This window comes from Leptodactylus fuscus, chromosome 11 (assembly GCF_031893055.1).
Source record: "Leptodactylus fuscus isolate aLepFus1 chromosome 11, aLepFus1.hap2, whole genome shotgun sequence".
Lineage (NCBI taxonomy): Eukaryota > Metazoa > Chordata > Amphibia > Anura > Leptodactylidae > Leptodactylus > Leptodactylus fuscus.
The window spans coordinates 46,203,262-46,217,935 of record NC_134275.1 but is presented as its reverse complement, the minus strand read 5'-3'; the positions used below and the strand labels follow the sequence as shown (position 1 = coordinate 46,217,935).

General features: G+C 45.2%; 2 protein-coding genes across 5 annotated transcripts in view; one reads left to right on the top strand and one right to left on the bottom strand.

Annotated features, from left to right (window-relative positions):
• Positions 1-14,674, bottom strand: part of SYN1 (synapsin I) — a 57,055-nt gene that overhangs the window by 13,097 nt on the left and 29,284 nt on the right. The gene's annotated exons all lie outside the window — the stretch shown is intronic.
• TIMP1 (TIMP metallopeptidase inhibitor 1) lies at positions 7,535-13,572 on the top strand. The gene is made up of 6 exons (XM_075259606.1): positions 7,535-7,627; positions 8,644-8,777; positions 10,207-10,286; positions 10,671-10,788; positions 12,737-12,858; positions 13,086-13,572. Exons 2-6 carry the CDS (start codon positions 8,669-8,671, stop codon positions 13,410-13,412), a joined length of 756 nt encoding a protein of 251 aa, XP_075115707.1. The 5' UTR covers positions 7,535-7,627; positions 8,644-8,668; the 3' UTR covers positions 13,413-13,572.

The following is a 14,674-nucleotide window of genomic DNA, read 5'->3' as shown; positions in this document are numbered from 1 at the left end:
CTCCGGGCCGCGCCGCCCCATGGGCACCGCACCACAGAAGCAGCAGACACCACGCAACACCACACCATGTGAAAAGATCTCAAAAATTACCCTTACCATGTTGCCCCAGTCAGAGGACTGAGAGCTAGTAGGTGGGTCCCTTTTTGCAGTCTCCTGCTAATTAAAAACACCTGGGCAAAATGGGGGGAGTGCTGGTACCAAGTCTGGTGGCAGGGGTGTTGCCGGACCACTGGGTCGCTCGCCCTGTGGGCGCCGTGTTGCGGTTGTGGCGGTCGCTGTGCGGCACCACACCCAGTAGAGTAGGGACCCACTATAAAGAGGTCGCCGTGAAGTGGCTAGTGGGCTTATACACCTTGATCAATATGTATACTAAGAACCTCATGTTCAGTATTGTAGAATTTGCTGAGAAGCACTACTAGATCAATGTATAAGATTGGGATGTGCGGGCCATGTTTTTCTCTTTTTGTATATTTCCGGTAAGTTTCTTCCTTCACCATTTTTTTTTTGTTTTGCCTTGGTACCAGCACTCCCCCCATTTTGCCCAGGTGTTTTTAATTAGCAGGAGACTGCAAAAAGGGACCCACCTACTAGCTCTCAGTCCTCTGACTGGGGCAACATGGTAAGGTGAATTTTTGAGATCTTTTCACATGGTGTGGTGTTGCGTGGTGTCTGCTGCTTCTGTGGTGCGGTGCCCATGGGGCGGCGCGGCCCGGAGCCTGGGGGCTTGGTCTGGTGGCAGGGGTGTTGCCGGACCACTGGGTCGCTCGCCCTGTGGGCGCCGTGTTGCGGTTGTGGCGGTCGCTGTGCGGCACCACACCCAGTAGAGTAGGGACCCACTATAAAGAGGTCGCCGTGAAGTGGCTAGTGGGCTTATACACCTTGATCAATATGTATACTAAGAACCTCATGTTCAGTATTGTAGAATTTGCTGAGAAGCACTACTAGATCAATGTATAAGATTGGGATGTGCGGGCCATGTTTTTCTCTTTTTGTATATGTATACAGACTATAGTTATAGAAGTAGGGAAAGGTGCATTATGCAGTTCTCTAATATAGCAACCTATATCAACCCCAATGCGGGCACACATGCCAACATAAGGATCACAAATGACATCTGCATATTGACCTTTCTTCATGTGGCCGGCCAGTCAGCCTACGTGTGGGACCCTCCATCTGTCCAGAACACTGGTGGTCTTATTTTTAGAAGTCTGTGGTTACGCCAGAGGACAAAAGGACGAGATCACCCAGACGTGTTTTTTTTCCCCCCAGAACAATCAACAATGTGACGTCCGGCTCTCCTCTTCCCCGCAGTCACTTCTCCTAATCTGCGCCCGGACGGAGGGGTGAGGGAGTTTAATGTAAGCTGGCATCAGAAAAAGCAAAAGTGTGGTAATACAGGAAGGCAGAGGAGGTAGGGGAGAGCGTGCGTGGTCCTGGTGGTGCCCCCTCCCCCTTTGTGCGTCTCTCCGGCTCCTGCGGTTTTACTCTCTCTCTTCTCTTGTGGTCAGAGGAAGGGCAGTAACACCGTGTGCCTCACGCCCAGGACGGAGGAGCCCAGATACAGAGGTGAAGCACACAGTTCACTGAAAGCCTGGCATCCCACCGCAACTTTCTACAAAAATCATGGAACACCCCTGGCACGGGGACAAAGAAATTCATTTTCAGGACGGTGGGCTGAGACCGCATTTAAAGGGGCATGAACCTAAATCTCATCTCTATTTGCTGGTAAAACTAGCATCTATTGTTCCCTGTTATCAACCAGGCCGAGTGTCGAGTGTCCATAAATGGGGTGACTGACATTAAACTGTCCTCTGTCCATCTAATATCTATGGTCAGCTTTAATATGCTGCAACATTATCCCCATCTATTGTGGACACCAAAATGCCACCCCAATACCAGGACATAGGCTATAGATGTTCGCAAATTTTGTTGGGGTCTTAAAACACTCAGAGCTGTCCCAAAAATCTCTCCTTTCAAAATTCTTCTGATTGTCCTTGGAAACAGTCAGCAGTTTGGCTCCTCCCAACTACCTATAATTAACCCCTTCACATACTCTACACACCTTGTCCCATCACTGCGCTGTGTGGGGCCAGAGGTTTTGCCTCTCTGCTGACCCTCTGACTCTAGGTGACATGACCAGCTCTGTTCTACTCCTGCTGCTTGTACACTGAGTAGAGCAGAGTTGGCGACATGAGCCCAAGTCTTAGCACCATATCACAAGAGGTAAAACTTCTGTCGTCCCCCCCCCCCCCCCAAGGTGTGATCTGCTCAGAGAATACACTGCCCAAGATTTGTATTCTCCACATAATCCCTTTAAGTTGAACATGAGACGAACACGGCAATACCATCTAATTCCCAATGGCAGATTCTGGGGTGCAAAAAGGGTGTCGGGCCGATACTTTGGCTCTCAAAGGAGGTAAGTTGTCACCAGAGAAGCCGGGAGGATTGGTACCTATAGTTATATAATGTGTAAGGTCACCTTAAATGGGGTTAGGAGATGATCAAGTGACCACATGTGAACCTTCCTTGACTGCACATATATGTGGCATGTATGTAAAGCAGTTACTGCATGTGTTGGGATGACTAGTTTCCTATAATGCCTCAGTCGCGACGTGTATAATATTTCAAAGCCTTTCAGTCCATCTTCCGGAGTTAACACCTATAGATTTCACTGCTGACATAACCCCCAAGGCTTCTTCTTTCCTACTTATCCCCGACTTTCACCTAAATTCTTCACCCTTGACATAATCCTGGGGTAGATCATAGCGCTCGTCCGCTGATCTCACGTCCTTCACCGCTCTAGTGATGCAAAGTCAATAATGACGTGTGTGCTCAATGGCAGGCTGCTGCCAGAAAGATTCCAGGTACACGTTATGTAAACACTCTCTATCCCCCCTGAGAGTGGTCTCGGCTGGCTGTAGTCACCTCGCCTTTGTTTAGATCGGATTACAACAGCCTGAGGGGCTGCGGTCAGAGATGACATGGTGGAGATGGAGATGTCACCCACACGTAGCCGCTTCCTGCCTGGCTATTATAATTATTTCATTACCTGGGATGTTATTTTTAGCAGATGCGGTCTTGGGGGGAAGGGGGGGGATCAGGGATCATAGTCATGTGGTCAACAGAACGGGGCAGTGGCGGCTACAAAAACAAAGCCTGGAACGTCAAGGGCCTGGGAAGATTTCTATGGAAAAATTGCCTCTTTTTCCAGTAGGTGTGAAGTGACCGCTAAGTCCCCTGGCCATTCCTCTTACAAATAATATTCAATACGTATCTTTACTTTCCACTTTTAGAAAAGCTGGGTGACTGGTCACCATTACAGGTGTCAAAGAAGGGGTGGTCATCACCCAGGCAACTGAAAAGTAAATGTACCTACATATGTACTGCTCCGGTATCTCTGTATGACAGCTCTTTAAAGGGGTAGTACAGTTGTTGTTCTCTCCACACTATCTGATCCTGGGAAAGCTAGGTGACACTGTAGATATCATTAGAAGTGATAAATGTGTCATCACCCAGCTTTTCCAGACAACAGAAAGCAAAGCCAACCTGACTATAAGAAATAATTTAGAGGGGCCCCTTTAAAGAGCTGTTGTCCAGACATGTGGGGCTGTATGGGGGTATAGTGGTTCTGGGATAGTTGAGTGACCAACTATAGCTTAAAGGGTAGTCCAGGTATAGTAAGTTATTTCCTAGCCACAGAATCTGGTTCTAGGAATGCTGGGTGACAGTATAGTCTCTATTACACGTGCCAAAAAAGGTCAGTATCTGGTTCTGGGAAAGCTGGATGCCACCACAGTCACCATTAGAGGAGCCAAAAGTGTTGTTACCGAGCTTTCCCCGTCAATAGAAAGGAAAATCTTTTGACACTTGTAATGGAGACTAGACAGTCACCCAGCTTTCCTAGATCCAGACCAGACTGGAACCACAATATCCCTTTAAAGAGCTGTTATCCAGACTTGCTATGGATATGTCGGTTATTATGGTTTGAAGAAAGCTGGGTGATGGCCAGAATGACCATCTTTGAAGCTTAAAGGGGTAGTCCAGGTAGTGTAAGTTATTTCCTCTCCACATTATCTGGTTCTGGGAAAGATAGGTGACAACCAATATAGTTGTCTATACACCTTAAAGGGGTATTCCAGTGATAGGTGGTAACTGTCAGATCAGCGGGAGAATGTGGTCGCATGTTCCAGTATCATACTGCTGCTCCATTCATATGGGCACTAGGGACCCCTGTTTTGGTCCCACTGACTAGACCGTTATCTTCTATCCTGCAAACGGAAACTACAACAGAAACTTCAAGCTCTAACAGTGGCCATATTGGATGTCACCCAGCTTTCTCAGAGCCAGATATAGCAGAACACAAAGCTTCTGTATTACGTGCTGCTGAGCTGCCCCCCCTCACATCAGACTGTAAGTGTTGTGGTCTTCTATGGAAAACACGTGACTGCCTCGAAGTCCAGACAGTCCACACAGACCGTCTGTATGAGAGCTGGGTGTGTTCCAGCACAGAGGCGTTTATCAGCAGAGAGTGGCGGTACTGGTGGTGGCAGCTTCACATAGCACACAGGCGGTACATAGTGAGGGGGAAACCCCAGGAAATGACGGAGGGCTCTTCATTACTGGTAAGAATGTGGCGGACGTCAGCGGACAAAGCAGAACCACGGCATGTGCTGTACAGTTCACTTTCTCCTTCCATATATGACCTCATCCACATTACTGTAAACTGGTTTTTACTGGTTTCTATATCAATCGTCGGCAGGATATACAGGGATGGCACGGAAATCTGCTAAGAGAGTGATAATTGTTAACATCGTACATTCAAAGGCTGCAAATAGTGCAAGAAAAATTCCCAAAAACCTCCAAAAGATGTTGTAAACAGCAACACACCTGTTTACAGGCTGTGCACGGTATTGCAGGCAGGTCCCATTGCAAGGACTATGAATCTGCCATTGATGTCATTACAACGGGTGTTTGTGGGAAATACAGTAAATCTGTTGTAGGTGCTGACCCCTCTATTAACTCCCACGATCAGGAGAACAGAGGTCCCCATGTTAATGGAGTTGTACTGCACATGCAGAAGTCAATGGAGCAGTGGTCAGACATGGACACAATGGCGCCACTCACACAGGGAATTCGGATACCCCCAGTCTAATGATCAGTGGGGCTCCAAGTTCATAAGTGATAGATTCTGATGACGGACCACCCCTTGGTCTTAATCCAGATCCTGCAGTACCTACTACAGGACTGTAGGAGCGCTCTATTATGAGAGTCAGCCTCCAGCCTGCCAATTCCTATGGGCTAGGATGCTATGGCTATGCTCTGGTCTTGGCTGAGCCGTGTTTACATATTTCCTTGGCACTTATCAGACTAGACAGCACTCATCATTTTTCACCAGTTGGAGGAGAGCTTGGGGGGCCCGCGGTGACAGATGTCATACATTAAGACCATACGGCTTTCGCACAATGGGGGATTTACAACACAAATATTAAGTCTTATGGCTTCAGTTCGTGGTTAAAAATAAACCCGCAGAGGAGAACTTGTGCATCCGGATTATGGAGATGTGATAATGTGGATGAGACCTTCATGGTGAGATATGGTGTGCTATGCAGGTATCTGTCATGGCTCTGCAGGTGGTGGGGTAAAGGTATAAGGTAGAAGAGGTGTAACCTGAAGATCCTGGGCCCCAGTGCAATACTGTAACAGGGTCCACCACCTACCACGTGCCATATGAGGGCCTGAGTATGACATCTACTGCTGCTTCTCTACTAGTTGGCTTGGACTTCTGGTGACCACATGTTTAGGGTATCTCTGGGACGTTCCATCTTCTGTTAGGTGTTCGTCTTTCTTAATGGTGTAAGATTCCCTCAGAATGTCACATATTCTGTTGGGTCTCCAGGGTTCTCGACTGCATCTTCATGGTTCTCTCTACTAGTTGGACTTCTAGTGACCATACATGTAAGATTCTTCCAGGACGTCCCATTATCTGTTGGGTCTTCAGGCTTCTTGACTGTCTCCTCATGGTTTCTCTGGTTCTCTCCTACTAGTTGGCCTGGACTGAAGGTGACCACATGTGTAAGGTCTCTCTGGGAAGCCCTATTTTCTTCTGGGTCTTCAGGCTTCTTAATGGTGTCCTCATGGTTTCTCTAGCGGTTTCCATCAATCATTGCTCTTTAAATCTTCCAACTACAGTATCCTCTCCAATGACCTATGTTAATCTGACAGAATATCTTGGTCCATAATCCATCAGATTTCTATAGGGCATCCTAATAGTCTCTGGACAAGTCTATCAGAGGACATCAGTGACATCAGTATATTTCACCAAGGAACATGATCGTGTTCAAGATGCAGCAAAGTTCATACATCTGAACACTCATATGGCTCTTACACCCCGACCCGCTAAACAGATGCAATCTTAGCCAAGCTTGCATGTGTACAAAATGTGGAGAGGGGAGTAAGCTGATACCAGATTCCGCTGTCCTCTGCAAACACTCATCCTCAAGACTCCTCTGTCCCTACTACATCCCCGTCCCCTTCACACCCTTCTGTCCTCTCTACACTCCTGTCCCTTCCAAACCCCTCTGCCCTATTCCAGACCACTCTGTCCCCTCCTGTCCACTCTTTCAGCAGCTTATTCCTTCCCCCCAGAACAAAAATGGGGCGAGCCCCAAAATTTCACATGCCAGACCTTCTTTCTCCTGACAACATCTGTTAAGACAGTATTCCCCCATACACATAAGATAGTTGGACGATCTACTGCCATCCTCATAGGTCCACATCAACCCAAAATATAAAGACTGGACTGTCCTCTCTGTCAGGTTTGGTAAACTTGTTTTTGTGCAGATGGCGGGGTACGCTGATGAAGGAAACCAGCAATCTCTTCTGAGACTCAACTGAATATATCGTACCAGTAGTGCTCTTGGTTACATGTCCCAGCCGCAACCATAGCTTATCTCCTATACCAGAAGGTCTGATTGCTGGGACCCCCAGTGATTAGGAGAACAGGGGTCTTCGAGTCCCCATGTGTGACCACTGCTCTATTCTTCTACGGGACGAACAAAGCCATGCTCAGGTATTTCCACAGATCCCCTAAAATTGAATGGTGCGGCGATCTTGCATGTGCACTATGGCTTGGTTCACACAGAAAATTCCTGGTGGTCCCATGGGTTGGGCCCTCAGTAATCACACATTTGTCTCCTATACCGTATATGTATATGCCCTGCTGATGCCACCACTCATGCAGGATGTCTGGTCAATGCACAGTGCAGCACTACATACGTTACCAATGATGCTTGACATGGCGCATGTATGGATTCCCCAGCATGCACCAGTGCACAAGCACGCTACATTCCTATGGAGTCCATCCTATAGTAGATTAGCTGATCTGGTCACCCTAACCCTGGAGTGCCCGGCCGGGGTCATTGTGGATGACCAAAATAATTTCCCAGCTCCCCGTATGATCTCTTCCTGTTTTGAAATCTCTGACTAATAGGGCAGGCGTCTGGTGCTGGGCTCTTGGCCAATCACCTCACGGGAGGGAGGGGGAGACGGAGACGCTTTAAATTCCAGACATGGAATGGAGAGAGATGCAGAGCTGAACTTCAGACCCGCTGACAACCCTGAGATCCAGGTAAGTGGCTGCTCGCAACGCTTGCTCCTCACCCAACATCAAACTGACCCTCTGGGGTTCTGGTTTTGTTGCACGACTTAACCCCTTCCACTCTAGGACCCAAAACAGCCAACACTGAACTTTGTTTAACTGTTTACCTATCCTTGCCCCCTCTCGCAACTTGCAATTGGACTGCAAATTTTCCAGAACTCTGCACTGTCACTTAACCCATTGTCTGCTAGTGTCCTGCACTGTCATTTACCCCAATATCTACTAGTACCCTGCACTGTCACTTAACTCATCGTCTGCTAGTGTCCTGTACAGACTTAACCCATTGTCTTCTCTTCTGCAACGATGTCCAATGCCTTGACCCCTGCCCCACCACACTTAGCCTAAGGCTTTACACAGTGCTGTAGCCAGCTGGCTCCTAAATTTTGGGGTATTTTTTTTTTTGTTTATGTCTTTCATGCCCCCACACAACCCCATCTTCTTCCACCTCCCTATATATCATTCATCGCACCCCCCAGTCCAATAACCCACTTCTCTGCCAAAACCTTGCACAAAAATTCCACCCATCATCCAAGGGAAGCCTGCACAACTACATCCCTTATCATCTGCTCTCAACAACTTGCAATATCCAGCAGGACTTAACTCCTGTGCTCCCAGTGCCCAAAATAACATCATTCAGCTCCACCATGTCAAGGCGTCAACCCATTTCCTGCCGAAACCGCAAAGACTATCATTTAACTTCTGCAGGATTCTTGCCACATTCAAGTCCCTGCCTGAGCCTTGACTGTACAGATCACTGCCCGCCCTCTACCCCCCCATCTATCAGACTTCTTCCCCACAGCCCCTGCACATCCTTTATCCTCAACAGCCCATCTTCTGCCCTACACTCCTTGCCTGTCCTCTGTCCCCAACTAATCCTCTACCCCCACCCTGCCCATCCTCTACCCCCACCCCTGTCCATCCTTTGCCAAGGTAAACCTTCAGTATCTAAACTTCTAGATCACAGCCATTTCTCTTTCCTTCTACAGACTGGAACAGCACCCGTTGTGCACAATGTTCTCCGTGGTGGTGCTGACTATTTTGGGGTGTTTGAGCAAAGAGGCATGGACTTGTTCATGTGGTCCCCGCCACCCCCAGAGCGTCTACTGTGACTCACCAGTCGGTAAGTGCATAAGATATTTTGCACAAGTGTCTCTCATAAGGGAAATATTCTGTACAACAGACAGAGGAGAAACACTCAGGATCATTCCACATCCCACTGGGAAGTTAGCGAGATAGTGACACCACATCACAGTGCCATGGTGACGCCTGCCCAAATACCAGGCGAGACACCCTTAACACCCACCATTGAGCAGGCAGTATAACGGAACAAGAAATGCACACAATGGGCAGATCTGCAGATACAATTCTCCGAAAACTAATAGAGAACAATTCTGCTAGAAACAGTCAGTAACTTATAGGGGAAGCCGATGAGAGATTACTGGAGCTGCTATATGTACGGGGGCAACTAGATATAAATATAACATGTCCACGGAAATCACCAGCTCTAAAGATACACTGAATAAGCAGGAATTTCAGCTCTGAAGCATGTAGAGTTATAAACGTAGCTCTGGAGTATAATACAGGATGTAACTCAGGATCAGTACAGGATAAGTAATGTAATGTATGTACACAGTGACTGCACCAGCAGAATAGTGAGTGCAGCTCTGGAGTATAATACAGGATGTAACTCAGGATCAGTACAGGATAAGTAATGTAATGTATGTACACAGTGACTGTACCAGCAGAATAGTGAGTGCAGCTCTGGAGTATAATACAGGATGTAACTCAGGATCAGTACAGGATAAGTAATGTAATGTATGTACACAGTGACTGTACCAGCAGAATAGTGAGTGCAGCTCTGGAGTATAATACAGGATGTAACTCAGGATCAGTACAGGATAAGTAATGTAATGTATGTACACAGTGACTGCACCAGCAGAATAGTGAGTGCAGCTCTGGAGTATAATACAGGATGTAACTCAGGATCAGTACAGGATAAGTAATATAATGTATGTACACAGTGACTGCACCAGCAGAATAGTGAGCGCAGCTCTGGAGTATAATACAGGGTGTAACTCAGGATCAGTACAGGATAAGTAATGTAATGTATGTACACAGTGACTGCACCAGCAGAATTGTGAGTGCAGCTCTGGAGTATAATACAAGTTAAGTAATTTATGTAGACAGTGACACTACTTTAGGTTACAGATTACAGTTTACGGCAGCCTGTAGTCTATGGATGGATGTGAAGAAGTGAATCTTTCTGTACAGATTAGGATTACTCACACCCCTGTAAAGACACATCCAATGTGCACCCACACACCTAAACACAGTATAGGGGTACGTGACACCCCTATACTGATGAATGGGTGTATTATGAGTCTATTAGGCGATACTTGTAATCTCGGGGGTTAATATGTGTGTCATCAATACTTGGGCTTAGTACCAGTCTAAAAGCTGTAACTTGAGGAACATGCTGGGAGTTGTAGTTCCATAGCAGCTACAGATTTGTCATTATGTTGTCTGATCTGGTGATTATGTATTTGCAGTTATCCGGGCAAAGTTTATTGGGCAGAAAGACTACCCAGAACGGGAACAATGGATGCTACACGAGATTAAAGCCACCAAGGTAGGACTCCCCAAAATTACTGCCATAATGACCTGCTGGTCTGTGCCCTCCAGGAGTATACACATTGTAACTGGAGCATACTATCTCTTTCCTTGGCTATGGATTGACCACACGTTTCAGGCATGGCTACAGAACATTGCATGCTGGGTAACTCCGCTCCTGCCCACAGACCTCCCATCTTTCTGCTCATTTAACCAGTTAGGTGCCACATTGTATTCTAGTCCTTCTAGACCTGTTGGACGATACACATTGTCATAAATTTAGGTCCAGGTCACCTAAAATGGCGCCATATCCATGACTCAGGATCATGCATTACAGACTGTAGTTAGAGGACATGATTGTGAGGTCTTAAAGACACATATATACACCTTTTTTTATCATCAGATTATCAAGGCTCCTAAAGAAATGGACGACATCCGGTTTTTGTACACCTCCAAGATAGAGAGCATGTGCGGCTACCACCACAGCTCAAACAACAAGAGTGAAGAGTTCTTGGTCGCCGGTTAGTATAATCTACATGCTGCCCCTTACTTACCCTATATCCTTCTATATTCACCACCAATATCTAGGAACCTTCTGTAGAGGACAGCACCCCCTACCATCCTTCTATAGGCACTACCAGTATCTAGGTACCTTCTATTAAAGACAATACCACCTAAAATCCTTCTACAGTCACCACCTGTATCTAGGAAACTTATATAGATGACACCACCACCTATCATCCTTCTATAGTAGCCAGCAATATTTAGTAACTGTCTATACAGGACAATGCCACCTATCATCTTTCTATAGTAGCCAATAATATCTTGTAGCCTGCTATAGGAGACAACCCCACCTATCATCCTTCTATAGTAACCAATAATATCTTGTAGCCTGCTATAATCACCACCAATATCTAGGAACTTTCTATACAGGACAACAACACCTCTCATTCTTCTATAGTAACCACCAGTATCTAGGGACCTTCTATACAGGACAACACCACCTACCATCCTCCTACTTTAACCACCAGTATCTAGGAACCTTCTATAGGAAACAACAACACTTATCATCCATCTACAGTAACCATGAGTAACTAGGGACCTTCTATACAGGACTACACCACCTATCCTCCTTCTATAGTAACCATCAGTAACTAGGGACCTTCTATACAGGACAACACCACCTATCCTCCTTCTATAGTAACCACCAGTATCTAGGGACCTTCTATACAGGACAACACCACCTACCATCCTCCTACTTTAACCACCAGTATCTAGGAACCTTCTATAGGAAACAACAACACTTATCATCCATCTACAGTAACCATGAGTAACTAGGGACCTTCTATACAGGACTACACCACCTATCCTCCTTCTATAGTAACCATCAGTAACTAGGGACCTTCTATACAGGACAACACCACCTATCCTCCTTCTATAGTAACCACCAGTATCTAGGGACCTTCTATACAGGACAACACCACCTATCCTCCTTCTATAGTAACCATCAGTAACTAGGGACCTTCTATACAGGACTACACCACCTATCCTCCTTCTATAGTAACCATCAGTAACTAGGGACCTTCTATACAGGACTACACCACCTATCCTCCTTCTATAGTAACCATCAGTAACTAGGGACCTTCTATACAGGACAACACCACCTATCCTCCTTCTATAGTAACCATCAGTAACTAGGGACCTTCTATACAGGACTACACCACCTATCCTCCTTCTATAGTAACCATCAGTATCTAGAGACCTTCTATACAGGACAACACCACCAATCATGCTTCTATAGTAACCACCAGTATCTAGGAACCTTCTATAGGAGATAAAACCACTTATCATCCACCTACAGTAACCACCAGTATCTAGGGACCTTCTATACAGGACAACACCACCTACCATCCTCCTACTTTAACCACCAGTATCTAGGAACCTTCTATAGGAAACAACAACACTTATCATCCATCTACAGTAACCATGAGTAACTAGGGACCTTCTATACAGGACTACACCACCTATCCTCCTTCTATAGTAACCATCAGTAACTAGGGACCTTCTATACAGGACTACACCACCTATCCTCCTTCTATAGTAACCACCAGTATCTAGAGACCTTCTATACAGGACAACACCACCAATCATGCTTCTATAGTAACCACCAGTATCTAGGAACCTTCTATACAGGACTACACCACCTATCCTCCTTCTATAGTAACCACCAGTATCTAGAGACCTTCTATACAGGACAACACCACCAATCATGCTTCTATAGTAACCACCAGTATCTAGGAACCTTCTATACAGGACAACACCACCAATCATGCTTCTATAGTAACCACCAGTATCTAGGAACCTTCTATAGGAGATAAAACCACTTATCATCCATCTATAGTAACCCCCAGTCTCTCCCCTGTGCTCCTTTGTTCTCCTCACCCCTTTTTTCTCGTTTTCCGTACACAGGCACCATGGTGGATAACAAGGTCTACATTAACTCCTGTAGCTTTGTGGTGCCCTGGGCCACCTTGACCATGGGCCAGAAGAGGGGATTCCTGCAGGTGTATGCCAAGCACTGTGGCTGCAAGGTGAGACCCCCTGTGTAATCCCCATACTTTATACTGCAGCTATTCAGAGACATCTATGATCAGTGGCAGCTGAGTGGCATTTTCTCTGGTTAGCTAAATCCATGTTCTGCCTCATGAAGGGTTCAGGTTGCTCTTTTGTCTCATGCTTTATACTGAAGCTCTGCTTGTTCAGACACCACCAGATTACCATGAAATACAATCGTTAATGTCCATCTATTTCATTCCAGATCAAGAACTGCTTCGAACTGCCCTGTCAGGTGGACAGTGGACTCCAGTGTCTCTGGACCGACCCTCTGTCACGAAAGAAGTCTCTCTACGCCAGTCATCAGGCTGCAACCTGGGCCTGTGTGATCAAAAGCAAAGATCTGTGTATCTGGAACAGCTTGAAATCTCGCACGTACGCTACCACCATTCCGCCAACAGCACAGCCCAATAGTAAGACTTACGCAGTCACCGGCACACGATTTACCACTCCTGACCCTTGCCAAGAAATAGCACTGTCACATGACATCTCTGAAGCTCACCAGCCCCACCCAGGGGGCAAAAGCGTATAATGCGGCCCAGGAAGTCATAACTGCAACATGTTTGTCCTGAGCTGTTAGTGAGCGTCATTATAAAGCTACTCGTGTAAGAGAACCGCACCGAATCTGTACTGCTATATACATGTATTACAGGACTATGGTTAATAAATGTTTCTAGGATTTTTTATACAAATATCTGGTATTATTACATCTTATACCCCACAATATGGCACCATACCAGGATATCCTTCTACTGTACACAGAGGGCAGTATTACAGTAGCTATATTCTTGTACATATGAGCAGTATTATAGTAGTTATATTCTTGTATATAGGAGCAGTGTTATAGTAGTTATATTCTTGTACATATCAGCAGTATTGTAGTAGTTATATTCTTATACATGGGGTCAGTATTATAGTAGTTATATTCTTGTACATAGGAGGTAGTATTATAGTAGTTATATTCTTGTACATAGGAGAAGTATTATAGTAGTTATATTCTTGTACATAGGAGGCAGTATTATAGTAGTTATATTCTTATACATAGGGTCAGTATTATAGTAGTTATATTCTTGTACATAGGAGGTAGTATTATAGTAGTTATATTCTTGTACACAGGAGCAGTATTATGGTAGTTATATTCTTGTACATAGGAGCAGTATTATAGTAGTTATATTCTTGTACATAGGAGGCAGTATTATAGTAGTTATATTCTTGTACATAAGGGGCAGTATTATAGTAGTTATATTCTTGTACATAGGAGTAGTATTATAGTAGTTATTTTCTTGTACACAGGAGCAGTATTATAGTAGTTATATTCTTGTACATAGGAGGCAGTATTATAGTAGTTATATTATTGTACATAGGGGGCAGCATTATGGCAGTTATATTCTTGTACATAGGGGCAGTATTATAATAGTTATATTCTTGTACATAGGAGGTATTATTATAGTAGTTATATTCTTCAACATAGGAGCAGTATTATAGTAGTTATATTCTTGTACATAGGAGCAGCATTATAGTAGTTATATTCTTGTACATAGGAGCAGTATTAGAGTAGTTATATACTTGTACATAGGGGGAGTATTATAGTAGTTATATTCTTGTACATAGGAGCAGTATTATAGTAGTTATATTCTTGTACATAGGAGCAGTATTAGAGTAGTTATATTCTTGTACATAGGAGCAGTATTATAGTAGTTATATTCTTGTACATAGGAGCAGTATTATAGTAGTTATATACTTGTACATAGGAGGTAGTATTATAGTAGTTATATTCTTGTACATAGGAGCAGT

Excerpts from the sequence above, each read along its gene's own strand:
- TIMP1 (XM_075259606.1), top strand. The coding sequence starts at position 8,669 with ATGTTCTCCGTGGTGGTGCTGACTATTTTGGGGTGTTTGAGCAAAGAG. Across the intron at positions 8,778-10,206 it reads CTACTGTGACTCACCAGTCG|TTATCCGGGCAAAGTTTATT; the intron begins GTAAGTGCATAA and ends ATGTATTTGCAG. Across the intron at positions 10,287-10,670 it reads ACGAGATTAAAGCCACCAAG|ATTATCAAGGCTCCTAAAGA; the intron begins GTAGGACTCCCC and ends TTTTATCATCAG.